Source organism: Bombina bombina, chromosome 10, assembly GCF_027579735.1.
Source record: "Bombina bombina isolate aBomBom1 chromosome 10, aBomBom1.pri, whole genome shotgun sequence".
NCBI lineage: Eukaryota > Metazoa > Chordata > Amphibia > Anura > Bombinatoridae > Bombina > Bombina bombina.
In genome coordinates, this window is record NC_069508.1 from 164,355,035 (window position 1) to 164,368,737 (window position 13,703).

At 40.5% G+C, this 13,703-nt stretch overlaps 1 protein-coding gene across 2 annotated transcripts in view; it reads right to left on the reverse strand.

Moving 5' to 3' along the window:
- The window catches only part of OSBPL9 (oxysterol binding protein like 9), a 253,106-nt gene that overhangs the window by 158,062 nt on the left and 81,341 nt on the right, over positions 1-13,703 (reverse strand). For both annotated transcript variants that reach the window (XM_053693485.1, XM_053693484.1), the window contains exon 4: positions 11,337-11,413. In XM_053693485.1, coding sequence (XP_053549460.1) covers positions 11,337-11,413 — 77 coding nt within the window. The remainder of the gene's footprint in view (positions 1-11,336; positions 11,414-13,703) is intronic.

The following is a 13,703-nucleotide window of genomic DNA, read 5'->3' on the forward strand; positions in this document are numbered from 1 at the left end:
TTGCTGAGACCCAACCAAGCCCAGAGGGGAATACGATACCAAATGACGCCTTCAGTAAGCTTTTTCTATGTATCTGAGCTCCTCACACATGCATCTGCATGCCTTGCTTCCCAAAAACAACTGCGCATTAGTGGCGCGAAAATGAGGCTCTGCCTATGATTAGAGAAGGCCCCCAGTGAAAAAGGTGTCCAATACAGTGCCTGCCGTTTCTTTAACATAATTCCCAAGAATAAAATAACTCCTCAAAGCTATAAACTATTAAAAATGCTTATAAATCAATCGTTTTAGCCCAGAAAAATGTCTACCAGTCTTTAAAGCCCTTGTGAAGCCCTTTATTCTATTTAATAAAAATGGCTTACCGGATCCCATAGGGAAAATGACAGCTTCCAGCATTACCAAGTCTTGTTAGAAATGTGTCATACCTCAAGCAGCAAAAGTCTGCTCACTGTTTCCCCCAACTGAAGTTAATTCCTCTCAACAGTCCTGTGTGGAAACAGCCATCGATTTTAGTAACGGTTGCTAAAATCATTTTCCTCTTACAAACAGAAATCTTCATCTCTTTTCTGTTTCAGAGTAAATAGTACATACCAGCACTATTTTAAAATAACAAACTCTTGATTGAAGAATAAAAACTACATTTAAACACCAAAAAACTCTAAGCCATCTCCGTGGAGATGTTGCCTGTGCAACGGCAAAGAGAATGACTGGGGAAGGCGGAGCCTAGGAGGGATCATGTGACCAGCTTTGCTGGGCTCTTTGCCATTTCCTGTTGGGGAAGAGAATATCCCACAAGTAAGGATGACGCCGTGGACCGGACACACCTATGTTGGAGAAATAGTGTCAACCAGCATAAATTAGCCCTGTTATGTAAGCTTGTAATTCCATACTTACGCCTAGATTTAGAGTTCTGCGGCCAAAGGGGTGCGTTAGCTACGCGTGCTTTTTTTCCCACGCACCTTTTAAATACCGCTGGTATTTAGAGTTCACAGAATGGCTGGGTTTTCAGTGCGTTAGGCTCCAAAAAGGGAGCGTAGAGCATAATTTAACGCCACTGCAACTCTTGATACCAGCGGTGCTTACAGAAGCGGCCAGCTACAAAAACGTGCTCGTGCACGATATCCCCATAGAAAACAATGGGGCTGTTTGAGCTGAAAAAAAACCTAACACCTGCAAAAAAGCCGCGTTCAGCTCCTAACGCAGCCCCATTGTTTTCTATGGGGAAACACTTCCTACGTCTGCACCTAACACTCTAACATGTACCCTGAGTCTAAACACCCCTAACCTTACACTTATTAACCCCTATTCTGCCGCCCCCGCTATCGCTGAAACCTGCATATTTTTTTTAACCCCTAATCTGCCGCTCCGTAAACCGCCGCTACTTACATTATCCCTATGTAACCCTAATCTGCTGCCCCTAACACCGCCGACCCCTATATTATATTAATTAACCCCTAATCTGCCCCCCACAACGTCGCCTCCACCTGCCTACACTTATTAACCCCTAATCTGTCGACCGGACCGCGCCGCTATTATAATAAAGTTATTAACCCCTAATCCGCCTCACTCCCCCCTCAATAACCCTATAATAAATAGTATTAACCCCTAATCTGCCCTCCCTAACATAGCCGACACCTAACTTCAAACATTAACCCCTAATCTACCGACTGGAGCTCAACGCTATTCTAATAAATGTAGTAACCCCTAAAGCTAATTCTAACCCTAACACCCCCCTAAGTTAAATATAATTTTTATCTAACAAAATAAATTATTATTATTAAATAACTTATTCCTATTTAAAGCTAAATACTTACCTGTAAAATAAACCCTAATATAGCTACAATATAAATTATAATTATATTATAGCTATTTTAGGATTAATATTTATTTTACAGGCAACTTTGTAATTATATTAACCAGGTACAATAGCTATTAAATAGTTAAGAACTATTTAATAGTTACCTAGTTAAAATAATTACAAAATTACCTGTAAAATAAATCCTAACCTAAGTTACAATTAAATCTAACACTACACTATCAATAAATTATTTAAATACAATACCTACAAATAACTACAATGAAATAAACTAACTAAAGTACAAAAAATAAAAAAGAACTAAGTTACAAAAAATAAAAAAATATTTACAAACATCAGAAAAATATTACAACAATTTTAAACTAATTACACCTACTCTAAGCCCCCTAATAAAATAACAAAGACCCCCAAAATAAAAAAAATGCCCTACCCTATTCTAAATTAAAAAAGTTCAAAGCTCTTTTACCTAACCAGCCCTGAACAGGGCCCTTTGCGGGGCATGCCCCAAAGAATTCAGCTCTTTTGCCTTTAAAAAAAACCCACATACAATACCCCCCCCCCCCAACATTACAACCCACCACCCACATACCCCTAATCTAACCCAAACCCCCCTTAAATAAACCTAACACTAAGCCCCTGAAGATCTTCCTACCTTATCTTCACCATACCAGGTTCACCGATCGATCCAGAAGAGCTCCTCCGATGTCTTGATCCAAGCCCAAGCGGGGGGCTGAAGATGTCCATGATCCCGCTGAAGTCTTCATCCAAGCGGGAGCTGAAGAGGTCCATGATCCGGCTGAAGTCTTCTATCAACGGCATCTTCAATCTTCTTTCTTCCGGATCCATGTTCATCCCGCCGACGCGGAACATCCATCTTCACCGACGACTTCCCGACGAATGACGGTTCCTTTAAGGGACGTCATCCAAGATGGCGTCCCTCGAATTCAGATTGGCTGATAGGATTCTATCAGCCAATCGGAATTAAGGTAGGAAAATTCTGATTGGCTGATGGAATCAGCCAATCAGAATCAAGTTCAATCCGATTGGCTGATTCAATCAGCCAATCAGATTGAGCTTGCATTCTATTGGCTGTTCCGATCAGCCAATAGAATGCGAGCTCAATCTTATTGGCTGATTAGATCAGCCAATCGGATTGAACTTGATTCTGATTGGCTGATTCCATCAGCCAATCAGAATTTTCCTACCTTAATTCCGATTGGTTCAGGGCTGGTAAGGTAAAAGAGCTTTGAACTTTTGTAATTTAGAATAGGGTAGGGCATTTTTTTATTTTGGGGGTCTTTGTTATTTTATTAGGGGGCTTAAAGTAGGTGTAATTAGTTTAAAATTGTTGTAATTTTTTTCTAATGTTTGTAAATATTTTTTTATTTTTTGTACTTTAGTTAGTTTATTTAATTGTATTTATTTGTAGGAATTGTATTTATTTATTGATAGTGTAGTGTTAGGTTTAATTGTAGATAATTGTAGGTAGTTTATTTAATTTATTTATTGATAGTGTAGTGTTAGGTTTAATTGTAACTTAGGTTAGGATTTATTTTACAGGTAATTTTGTAATTATTTTAACTATTTTAGCTATTAAATAGTTCTTAACTATTTAATAGCTATTGTACCTGGTTAAAATAAATACAAAGTTACCTGTAAAATAAATATAAATCCTAAAATAGCTATAATATAATTATAATTTATATTGTAGCTATATTAGGGTTTATTTTACAGGTAAGTATTTAGCTTTAAATAGGAATAATTTATTTAATAAGAGTTAATTTATTTCGTTAGATTTAAATTATATTTAACTTAGGGGGGTGTTAGTGTTAGGGTTAGATTTAGCTTTAGGGGTTAATCCATTTATTACAGTAGCGGCGAGATTCGGTCGGCAGATTAGGGGTTAATAATTGAAGTTAGGTGTCGGCGATGTTAGGGAGGGCAGATTAGGGGTTAATACTATTTATTATAGGGTTATTGAGGCGGGAGTGAGGCGGATTAGGGGTTAATAACTTTATTATAGTAGCGGTGAGATCCGCTCGGCAGATTAGGGGTTAATAAGTGTAGGCAGGTGGAGGCGACGTTGAGGGGGGCAGATTAGGGGTTAATAAATATAATATAGGGGTCGGCGGTGTTAGGGGCAGCAGATTAGGGGTACATAGCTATAATGTAGGTGGCGGCGCTTTGCGGTCGGCAGATTAGGGGTTAATTATTGTAGGTAGCTGGCGGCGACGTTGTGGGGGGCAGTTTAGGGGTTAATAAATATAATATAGGGGTCGGCGGTGTTAGGGGAAGCAGATTAGGGGTACATAAGTATAACGTAGGTGGCGGTCGGCAGATTAGCGGTTAAAAAAATTTAATTGAATGGCGGCAATGTGGGGGGACCTCAGTTTAGGGGTACATAGGTTGTTTATGGGTGTTAGTGTACTTTAGAGCACAGTAGTTAAGAGCTTTATAAATCGGCGTTAGCCCAGAAAGCTCTTAACTACTGACATTTTTCTGCGGCTGGAGTTTTGTCGTTAGATTTCTAACGCTCACTTCAGCCACGACTCTAAATACCGGCATTAGAAAGATCCCATTGAACCGATAGGATACGCAATTGACGTAAGGGGATCTGCGGTATGGAAAAGTTGCGGCTGGAAAGTGAGCGTTAGACCCTTTCTTGACTGACTCCAAATACCGGCGGTAGCCTAAAACCAGCGTTAGGAGCCTCTAACGCTGGTTTTGACGGCTACCGCCCAACTCTAAATCTAGGCCTTAGTCTCTGAATAAAGCTTACCCTTCCCTCATGGGGATCTTATCAGTCCTTTTCTAGCATTATCACAGTCTTGTCTAGAAATAAATGACTGAACATACCTTATTGCAGCCTAACCTGCAAACGTTCCCCCCCAACTGAAGTTTTCTTGTACTCCTCAGTACTGTGTGGGAACAGCAGTTGATTTTAGTTACAACATGCTAAAATCATCTTCCTCTCTGCAGAAATCTTCATCTCTTTTCTGCTGGAGAGTAAATAGTACACACCGGTACCATTTAAAATAACAAACTTTTGCTTGTAGAACAAAAACTACAAATCTAACACCACATTCACTTTACCTTCCGAGAGGGACCCTATTGCTTACAGCCGGCAAAGAGAATGACTGGGGGGTGGAGCTAGAGGGGGAGCTATATGGACAGCTCTGCTGTGTGCTCTCTTTGCCACTTCCTGTTAGGAAGGAGAATATCCCACAAGTAAAGGATGAATCCGTGGACTGGATACACCTTACAAGAGAAAAGACTATTTTTTAAACTTGAGGGACATTTATAACAAAAAAACAGAATTTATGTTTACCTGATAAATTTCTTTCTCCTACGGTGTATCCAGTCCACGGCTTCATCCTTACTTGTGGGATATTCTCAATCCCTACAGGAAGTGGCAAAGAGAGCACACAGCAAAGCTGTCCATATAGCTCCCCTCAGGCTCCGCACCCCCAGTCATTCGACCGACGGTTAGGAGAAAAAGGAGAACCATAGGGTGCAGTGGTGACTGTGGTTTATAAAAATAAATTTAAACCTGACTAAAATGCCAGGGTGGGCCGTGGACCGGATACACCGTAGGAGAAAGAAATTTATCAGGTAAACATAAATTCTGTTTTCTCCTACATTGGTGTATCCGGTCCACGGCTTCATCCTTACTTGTGGGAACCAATACCAAAGCTTTAGGACACGGATGAAGGGAGGGAACAAGTCAGGTAACCTAAACAGAAGGCACCACTGTTTGCAAAACCTTTCTCCCAAAAAAAGCCTCCGAAGAAGCAAAAGTATCGAATTTGTAAAATTTGGCAAATGTATGCAGTGAAGACCAAGTCGCTGCCTTACAGATCTGTTCAACAGAAACCTCATTCTTGAAAGCCCAAGTGGAAGCCACAGCTCTAGTAGAGTGAGCTGTAATTCGTTCAGGAGGCTGCCTTACAGCAGTCTCATAAGCCAACCGGATGATGCTTTTCAGCCAGAAAGACAGAGAGGTCGCAGTCGCCTTTTGACCTCTCCTCTTACCAGAATAGACGACAAACAAGGACGAAGTTTGTCTGAAATCTTTAGTTGCTTTTAGGTAAAACTTCAAAGCACGAACCACATCGAGATTGTGTAACAGACGTTCCTTGTTAGAAGCTGGGTTAGGACACAGAGAAGGAACAACTATTTCCTGGTTAATATTCTTATTGGAAACCACTTTTGGAAGAAAACCAGGTTTGGTACGTAAAACGACCTTATCTGTATGAAACACCAGATAGGGTGAATTACACTGCAAAGCAGACAATTCAGAAACTCTTCTAGCGGAAGAGATAGCAACCAAAAACACAACTTTCCAAGATAGTAACTTAATATCTATGGAATGTAGAGGTTCAAACGGAACCCCCTGAAGAACTGAAAGAACTAGATTTAGACTCCATGGAGGAGCCACAGGTCTGTAGACAGGCTTGATTCTGACTAAAGCCTGCACAAACTCCTGAACATCTGGCATTGCTGCCAGACGTTTGTGTAACAAAACAGACAGAGCTGATATCTGTCCTTTTAAGGAACTAGCTGACAAACCTTTCTCCAATCCTTCTTGGAGAAAAGCTAAAATCCTTGGAATCCTAATCTTACTCCATGAGTAACCCATGGATTCGCACCAACAAAGATATTTCCGCCATATCTTATGGTAAATTTTCCTAGTGACAGGCTTTCTAGCCTGAATCAGGGTATCTATAACTGAATCCGAAAACCCACGCTTAGCTAGAATCAAGCGTTCAATCTCCAAGCAGTCAGTTGCAGAGAGACTAGGTTTGGATGTACGAATGGACCTTGAATTAGAAGGTCCTGCTTCAAAGGTAGCTTCCATGGTGGAACCGATGACATATTCACCAGGTCTGCATACCAGGTCCTGCGTGGCCACGCAGGAGCTATCAGAATTACAGAAGCCTTCTCCTGTTTGATCCTGGCTACTAGCCGTGGGAGAAGAGGAAACGGTGGAAAGACATAAGCTAGATTGAACGACCAAGGCGCTGCTAAGGCATCTACCAGTGTTGCCTTGGGATCCCTGGACCTGGACCCGTAACATGGAACTTTGGAGTTCTGACGTGACGCCATCAGATCCAGATCCGGAATGCCCCATAGTTGAGTTAACTGGGCAAAAACCTCCGGGTGAAGTTCCCACTCCCCCGGATGGAAAGTCTGACGACTCAGATAATCCGCTTCCCAGTTGTCCACTCCTGGGATGTGAATTGCTGATAGATGGCAGGAGCGATCCTCTGCCCATTTGATGATCTTGGATACCTCTCTCATCGCCAGGGAACTCTTCGTTCCCCCCTGATGATTGATGTACGCTACAGTCGTCATGTTGTCCGACTGAAATCTGATGAATCTGGCCTCCGCTAGTTGAGCCCATGCCTGGAGCGCATTGAATATCACTCTTAATTCCAATATGTTTATCGGGAGAAGAGATTCTTCCCGAGACCATAGACCCTGAGCCTTCAGGGACTCCCAGACCGCGCCCCAGCCCAAAAGACTGGCGTCGGGCGTGACGATGATCCACTCCGGTCTGCAGAAACTCATTCCCTGAGACAGGTGATCTAGAGACAGCCACCAGAGGAGTGAGTCTCTGGTTTTCTGGTCCATTTGAATCTGGGGAGACAAGTCTGCATAATCCCCATTCCACTGTTTGAGCATGCACAGTTGCAATGGTCTTAAATGAATTTGAGCAAAAGGAACCATGTCCATTGCCGCAACCATTAGTCCTATTACCTCCATGCACTGAGCTATGGAGGGCTGAGGAATGGATTGAAGAACCCGACAAGCGTTCAGAAGCTTTAACTTCCTGACCTCTGTCAGAAAGATCTTCATTTCTACGGAGTTGTGTCAGAAATTTCTCCCTCAGACAGGCCCTCCCTCACCGCCAAGTCAGATTGATGTGAGGGCACTACAGATAAATTATCCTCTGCGTCAGCTTGCTCATTTTCTGTGTTTAAAACTGAGCAATCACACTTCCTAGGAAAAGCTGGCAGTTTGGATAAAAATGCTGAGAGAGAATTATCCATTACTGCCGCTAACTGTTGCATAGTAATCGCAATTGGTGCGCTAGACGTACTGGGCATCGCTTGCGCGGGCATAGCTGGTGTTGACACAGAAGGGGAGGATAGCGAGCTATCTTCACACCCTTCAGCTAAAGAATCATCTTGGGCTATATCTTTAAGTGTAATTGTACGGTCCTTAAGCTGTTTGGACGCTATAGCACATTTCACACATAAATTTAATGGGGGAACCACCTTGGCATTTGAACATAGAGAACATAGGCTATCTGAAGGTTCAGACATATTTAACAGACTTAAAAGTAACTTCAATGCAATAAAATTTATTTTTGACAAAAACGTTACTGTCTCTTTAAATAATAAAAGTGCACACTTTATTACTGAAACATCAAAAACACATCCGATTTTTATGAAATTTTCACCACAGTGTCATAATGCTTTGAAAAGGTTGCACACAAATTTTCAGACCAATTAACCCCTTAATGCCCAAACCGGAGCTAATAACAGCAGTTAACCGGTTAACACACTACAGTACTCTGCCACAGCTTGCCCTGTGGCTTTTACCTTCCTTAGGGTTATTTTGGTAAGAATATAAGCCTCCCTGGAGCCCTTCCTGATGCCTCCGGACTCCCCACGTGAAGCTGCATGAACTGGCTAGTCAAAACAAGTGCACAATTGAGGCGCGAAAATGAGGCTTCCTTCCTCTGCATACCAGAGTGGAGGGGCCTTTCTGACTAGATTAGGTGTCCAACTAAGTGCCAGGCGCAAATTAATCCCCAAAAGTATTTTAAGTTGATAAAAAAACACCTATGTAAGTTGAAAACTTGCTAAAAAGCAATCGACTAGCCCACAATAGTGTCAACCAGCATAAGCCCTTAAAATAAGCCATCCTTTTATTGCTGAATCTAATAACAATGGCTTACCTATCCCAGAGGGAATTTCTGACAGTCTTCTAGCATTACTGGGTCTTGTTAAAAAAATTACTGATCATACCTGAAGCAGTTAAGCCTGCAAACTGTTCCCCCCAACTGATGTTATCTGGTTTCAACAGTCCTGCGTGGGAACAGCAATGGATTTTAGTTACTGGTGCTAAAATCATAGTCCTCTTAGCAGAAATCTTCTTCACTTTCTGCTGCAGAGTAAATAGTACAAGCCGGCACTATTTTAAAATAAACTCTTGATAGAAGAAATAAAAAACTACAACTAACACCACATACTCTTTACCACCCCCGGGGAGATGCTACTAGTTAGAGCGGCAAAGAGAATGACTGGGGGGGGCGGAGCCTGAGGGGAGCTATATGGACAGCTTTGCTGTGTGCTCTCTTTGCCACTTCCTGTAGGGATTGAGAATATCCCACAAGTAAGGATGAAGCCGTGGACCGGATACACCAATGTAGGAGAAAAGCTTGTTGTATTCAGTAAAACATTTCTTATTAGCATATATGTATGGAACCTCCTTTAATAGTCTTAAGAAAGTGCTAACAAATACGTGTCTGATAGCTTGACTACTGGTTTATAAATGTCTGATTGCTCCAAAATAGTGTCTGATAGCTTGACTTGAATTTGTCACACCATAAGAGCAGTTACACATATATTGACTCATACACCCCTCACATAGACTATTGCAAGTGACTAAACTTAAACACTACAAAATCACCTGAAGATTAAAGAATGTTACAAGAGGAAAAATATATAAAATATATAACTCCCCAATCAGCTATATACTACACATACTTAAATTTTCTGCATAAAAAACGCTCTAGATTACTTAATATAAGAGTAAAGGTTTAGTTTCTACAAATATTTAAACAACTAATAGAATGGTAAAAATACAGCTACATATTATTCTAATGCTAATCTTTGCTTTGAATACATCATTATATGCAACATGTATTTAATGTTTAATATCCCTTTAATATTGGCTAAAATTTTAGCCAGGTGGTCATTAAAATCAGCCGGGTTGTGAGCCCACTAAAAAAGCCCAGGTGGTGGAAAAAGACATTGGTGAAGGCAGAAACCCTGCAATTACAGAAAGGATTCTATGCGGCAGTAGGGTTGCCACCCGCCCTGGTATCACCGGGACAGTCCCTGTCTGGGACAGCCCCGCCCAGGTATCACCAGGACAGTCCCGGTCTGGGACAGTGTGTCTTGTGTCCCGTAACTATCCTCAAATGCCCCGGGGAGGCTTTAGACTGTGAGAAAGAAGAGGGGTTTGGAGATGAAAGTAAGTGCAGCAGCAGGAGAGATAGCGACTCTGATGGGGATACTGAATCACCGCCCGTGGAACGCTCAGTAGGATTACTGGGTGGGCGGTACTGTAAGGAGGGATGGGTGATTGGGTGGTGATGTAAGGAGTGAGGAACAGTGCTAGAAGGAGGGATGCGGCTACGGAAGTAGCTGAGCGGCAAGGGAGACAGTTCTACACGGGGAGAATGATTTAGTAGTTACAACACCGGACATCAGACGTCACAGAGTGGGCGGGCTGCGTGTTTGTATGCATGCTTGGGGCTTTACATTTTAGCTGCGTCATTTGGTTGGTGCTCCAGGTTACGGTATGAGCTGAGGCTGATGGGCTGCTGACTGACAGCGGGTAAACTGCGGGACTAAGGAATAGTCATTTTATTGTGTCTGACAGCCTGGTATGTATACGTTTCCGAGGGACCTGATGAACATTACATACAGACACAGTATATGTACATGTGTCTGAGGTACCTACTAAACACACACAGATTATATGTACATGTGTCTGAGGTACCTGATAAATACATTAATTTTGTGAATTCATTTTGTGTGTCACTCTTAATCTAGGGGCCTTATTTCTTCCTCCTCAGTATTGTTTTCTTATTAGAAAAAGTCCATAACCAGTGCTAATCCAGAGGGACAAATATCATGTATTTTGTGATTCCTATATTGAGAACTATTGCTTTTTACAACTTTTTTTTTTTTTTTGGGGGGGGGGAGGGAGAGTGGTTTTATGTTTATAAAGAAAAAAGTTAACATTAAATGCCGACCAAAAATGTAAAAATGTTATGTCATATTGATGCCGTGAGAAGCCACGCCCCAGGCCACACCCAGACCACACCCTCCCCACTCCCATTTAAAAAGTGTCCAGGAATCCTCTAGGCAAAAGGTGGCAACCCTATGCGGCAGATGAGAGCAGAGAAAGCTTTTATTTAGGGAGCAGCTATTTGTCAAAACTACTCGTTGCCAAATGCCACATTCAGAATATGAACCAGTACAATGTATTTCCTTACACCAGTCGTTCCCAAAGGGTCTTGTATTCCGACTCCCCATGTTTTAATAAACAAAATGACACCTTATTTAGGTATTAAAGTACAGAGCATAACACATGTGACTATGCTGTAAAAACTTTTCTGAATGCAAAATAAGTCTACATCATACACTGTAAACCTTGTTCTGAGTACAAGATTTTATCCCGATGCTCCGGGTGACAGAATCTACATTAGATCAGGAGTTACCTGGAGTTGCAGTGTGTGTCGCAGGATGGTCTCCTCTAATGCTTGAATCCACTTCTCACGTTCATCAGCATCGCGAGCTGGAGGTACAAATAAAGTTAACATAAAGAAGCGCTCAACTGTTAATCTCTTAGTGGACAACACACCTAAAGCTTGGACAAGAAAATTAAAAACTACCATCACCTCCCCAAGCCCAATGCAGATAACAACTGCATTGTATGTATGTATGTATGTATGATCTGCTCAGTATAACTAGCAATCATGTATATATATATATATATATATATATATATATATATATATATATATATATATATATATATATATACTGATGTATGATCTGCTCAGTATGCCTAGCAATCATGTATATAAACACTGATGTATGATCTGCTCAGTATGCCTAGCAATCATGTATATTAACACTGATGTATGATCTGCTCAGTATGCCTAGCAATCATGTATATATACACTGATGTATGATCTGCTCAGTATGCCTAGCAATCATGTATATAAACACTGATGTATGATCTGCTCAGTATGCCTAGCAATCATGTATATAAACACTGATGTATGATCTGCTCAGTATGCCTAGCAATCATGTATATATACTGATGTATGATCTGCTCAGTATGCCTAGCAATCATGTATATAAACACTGATGTATGATCTGCTCAGTATGCCTAGCAATCATGTATATATACACTGATGTATGATCTGCTCAGTACACCTAGCAATCATGTGTATTTATACTGATGTATGATCTGCTCAGTATACCTAGCAATCATGTGTATATATACTGATGTATGATCTGCTCAGTATGCCTAGCAGTCATGGGTATATATACTGATGTATGATCTGCTCAGTATGCCTAGCAATCATGTATATATACTGATGTATGATCTGCTCAGTATGCCTAGCAATCATGTATATATACTGATGTATGATCTGCTCAGTATGCCTAGCAATCATGTATATATACCGATGTATGATCTGCTCAGTATGCCTAGCAATCATGTATATATACTGATGTATAATCTGCTCAGTATGCCTAGCAATCATATATATATATACCGATATATGATCTGCTCAGTATGCCTAGCAATCATATATATATAGTGATGTATGATCTGCTCAGTATACCTAGCAATCACGTATATATATATATATATATACTGATGAATGATCTGCTCAGTATGCCTAGCAATCCTGTATATATACTGATGTATAATCTGCTCAGTATACCTAGCAATCATGTATATATACTGATGAATGATCTGCTCAGTATACCTAGCAATCATGTATATATACTGATGTATGATCTGCTCAGTATACCTAGCAATCCTGTATATATACTGATGTATAATCTGCTCAGTATAACTAGCAATCATGTATATATACTGATGTATGATCTGCTCAGTATGCCTAGCAATCATGTATATATATACCGATGTATGATCTGCTCAGTATACCTAGCAATCATATATATAGACTGATGTATGATCTGCTCAGTATGCCTAGCAATCATATATATATACTGATGTATGATCTGCTCAGTATACCTAGCAATCCTGTATATATACTGATGTATAATCTGCTCAGTATAACTAGCAATCATGTATATATACTGATTTATGATCTGCTCAATATATATCATGTATATATACTGATGTATGATCTGCCCAGTATGCCTAGCAATCATGTATATATATACTGATGTATAATCTGCTCAGTATACCTAGCAATCATGTATATATATACTGATGTATGATCTGCTCAGTATACCTAGCAATTATATTTATATACAGGGAGTGCAGAATTATTAGGCAAGTTGTATTTTTGAGGATTAATTTTATTATTGAACAACAACCATGTTCTCAATGAACCCAAAAAACTCATTAATATCAAAGCTGAATAGTTTTGGAAGTAGTTTTTAGTTTGTTTTTAGTTATAGCTATTTTAGGGGGATATCTGTGTGTGCAGGTGACTATTACTGTGCATAATTATTAGGCAACTTAACAAAAAACAAATATATACCCATTTCAATTATTTATTTTTACCAGTGAAACCAATATAACATCTCAACATTCACAAATATACATTTCTGACATTCAAAAACAAATCAGTGAACAATATAGCCACCTTTCTTTGCAAGGACACTCAAAAGCCTGCCATCCATGGATTCTGTCAGTGTTTTGATCTGTTCACCATCAACATTGTGTGCAGCAGCAGCAACCACAGCCTCCCAGACACTGCTCAGAGAGGTGTACTGTTTTCCCTCCTTGTAAATCTCACATTTGATGATGGACCACAGGTTCTCAATGGGGTTCAGATCAGGTGAACAAGGAGGCCATGTCATTAGATTTTCTTCTT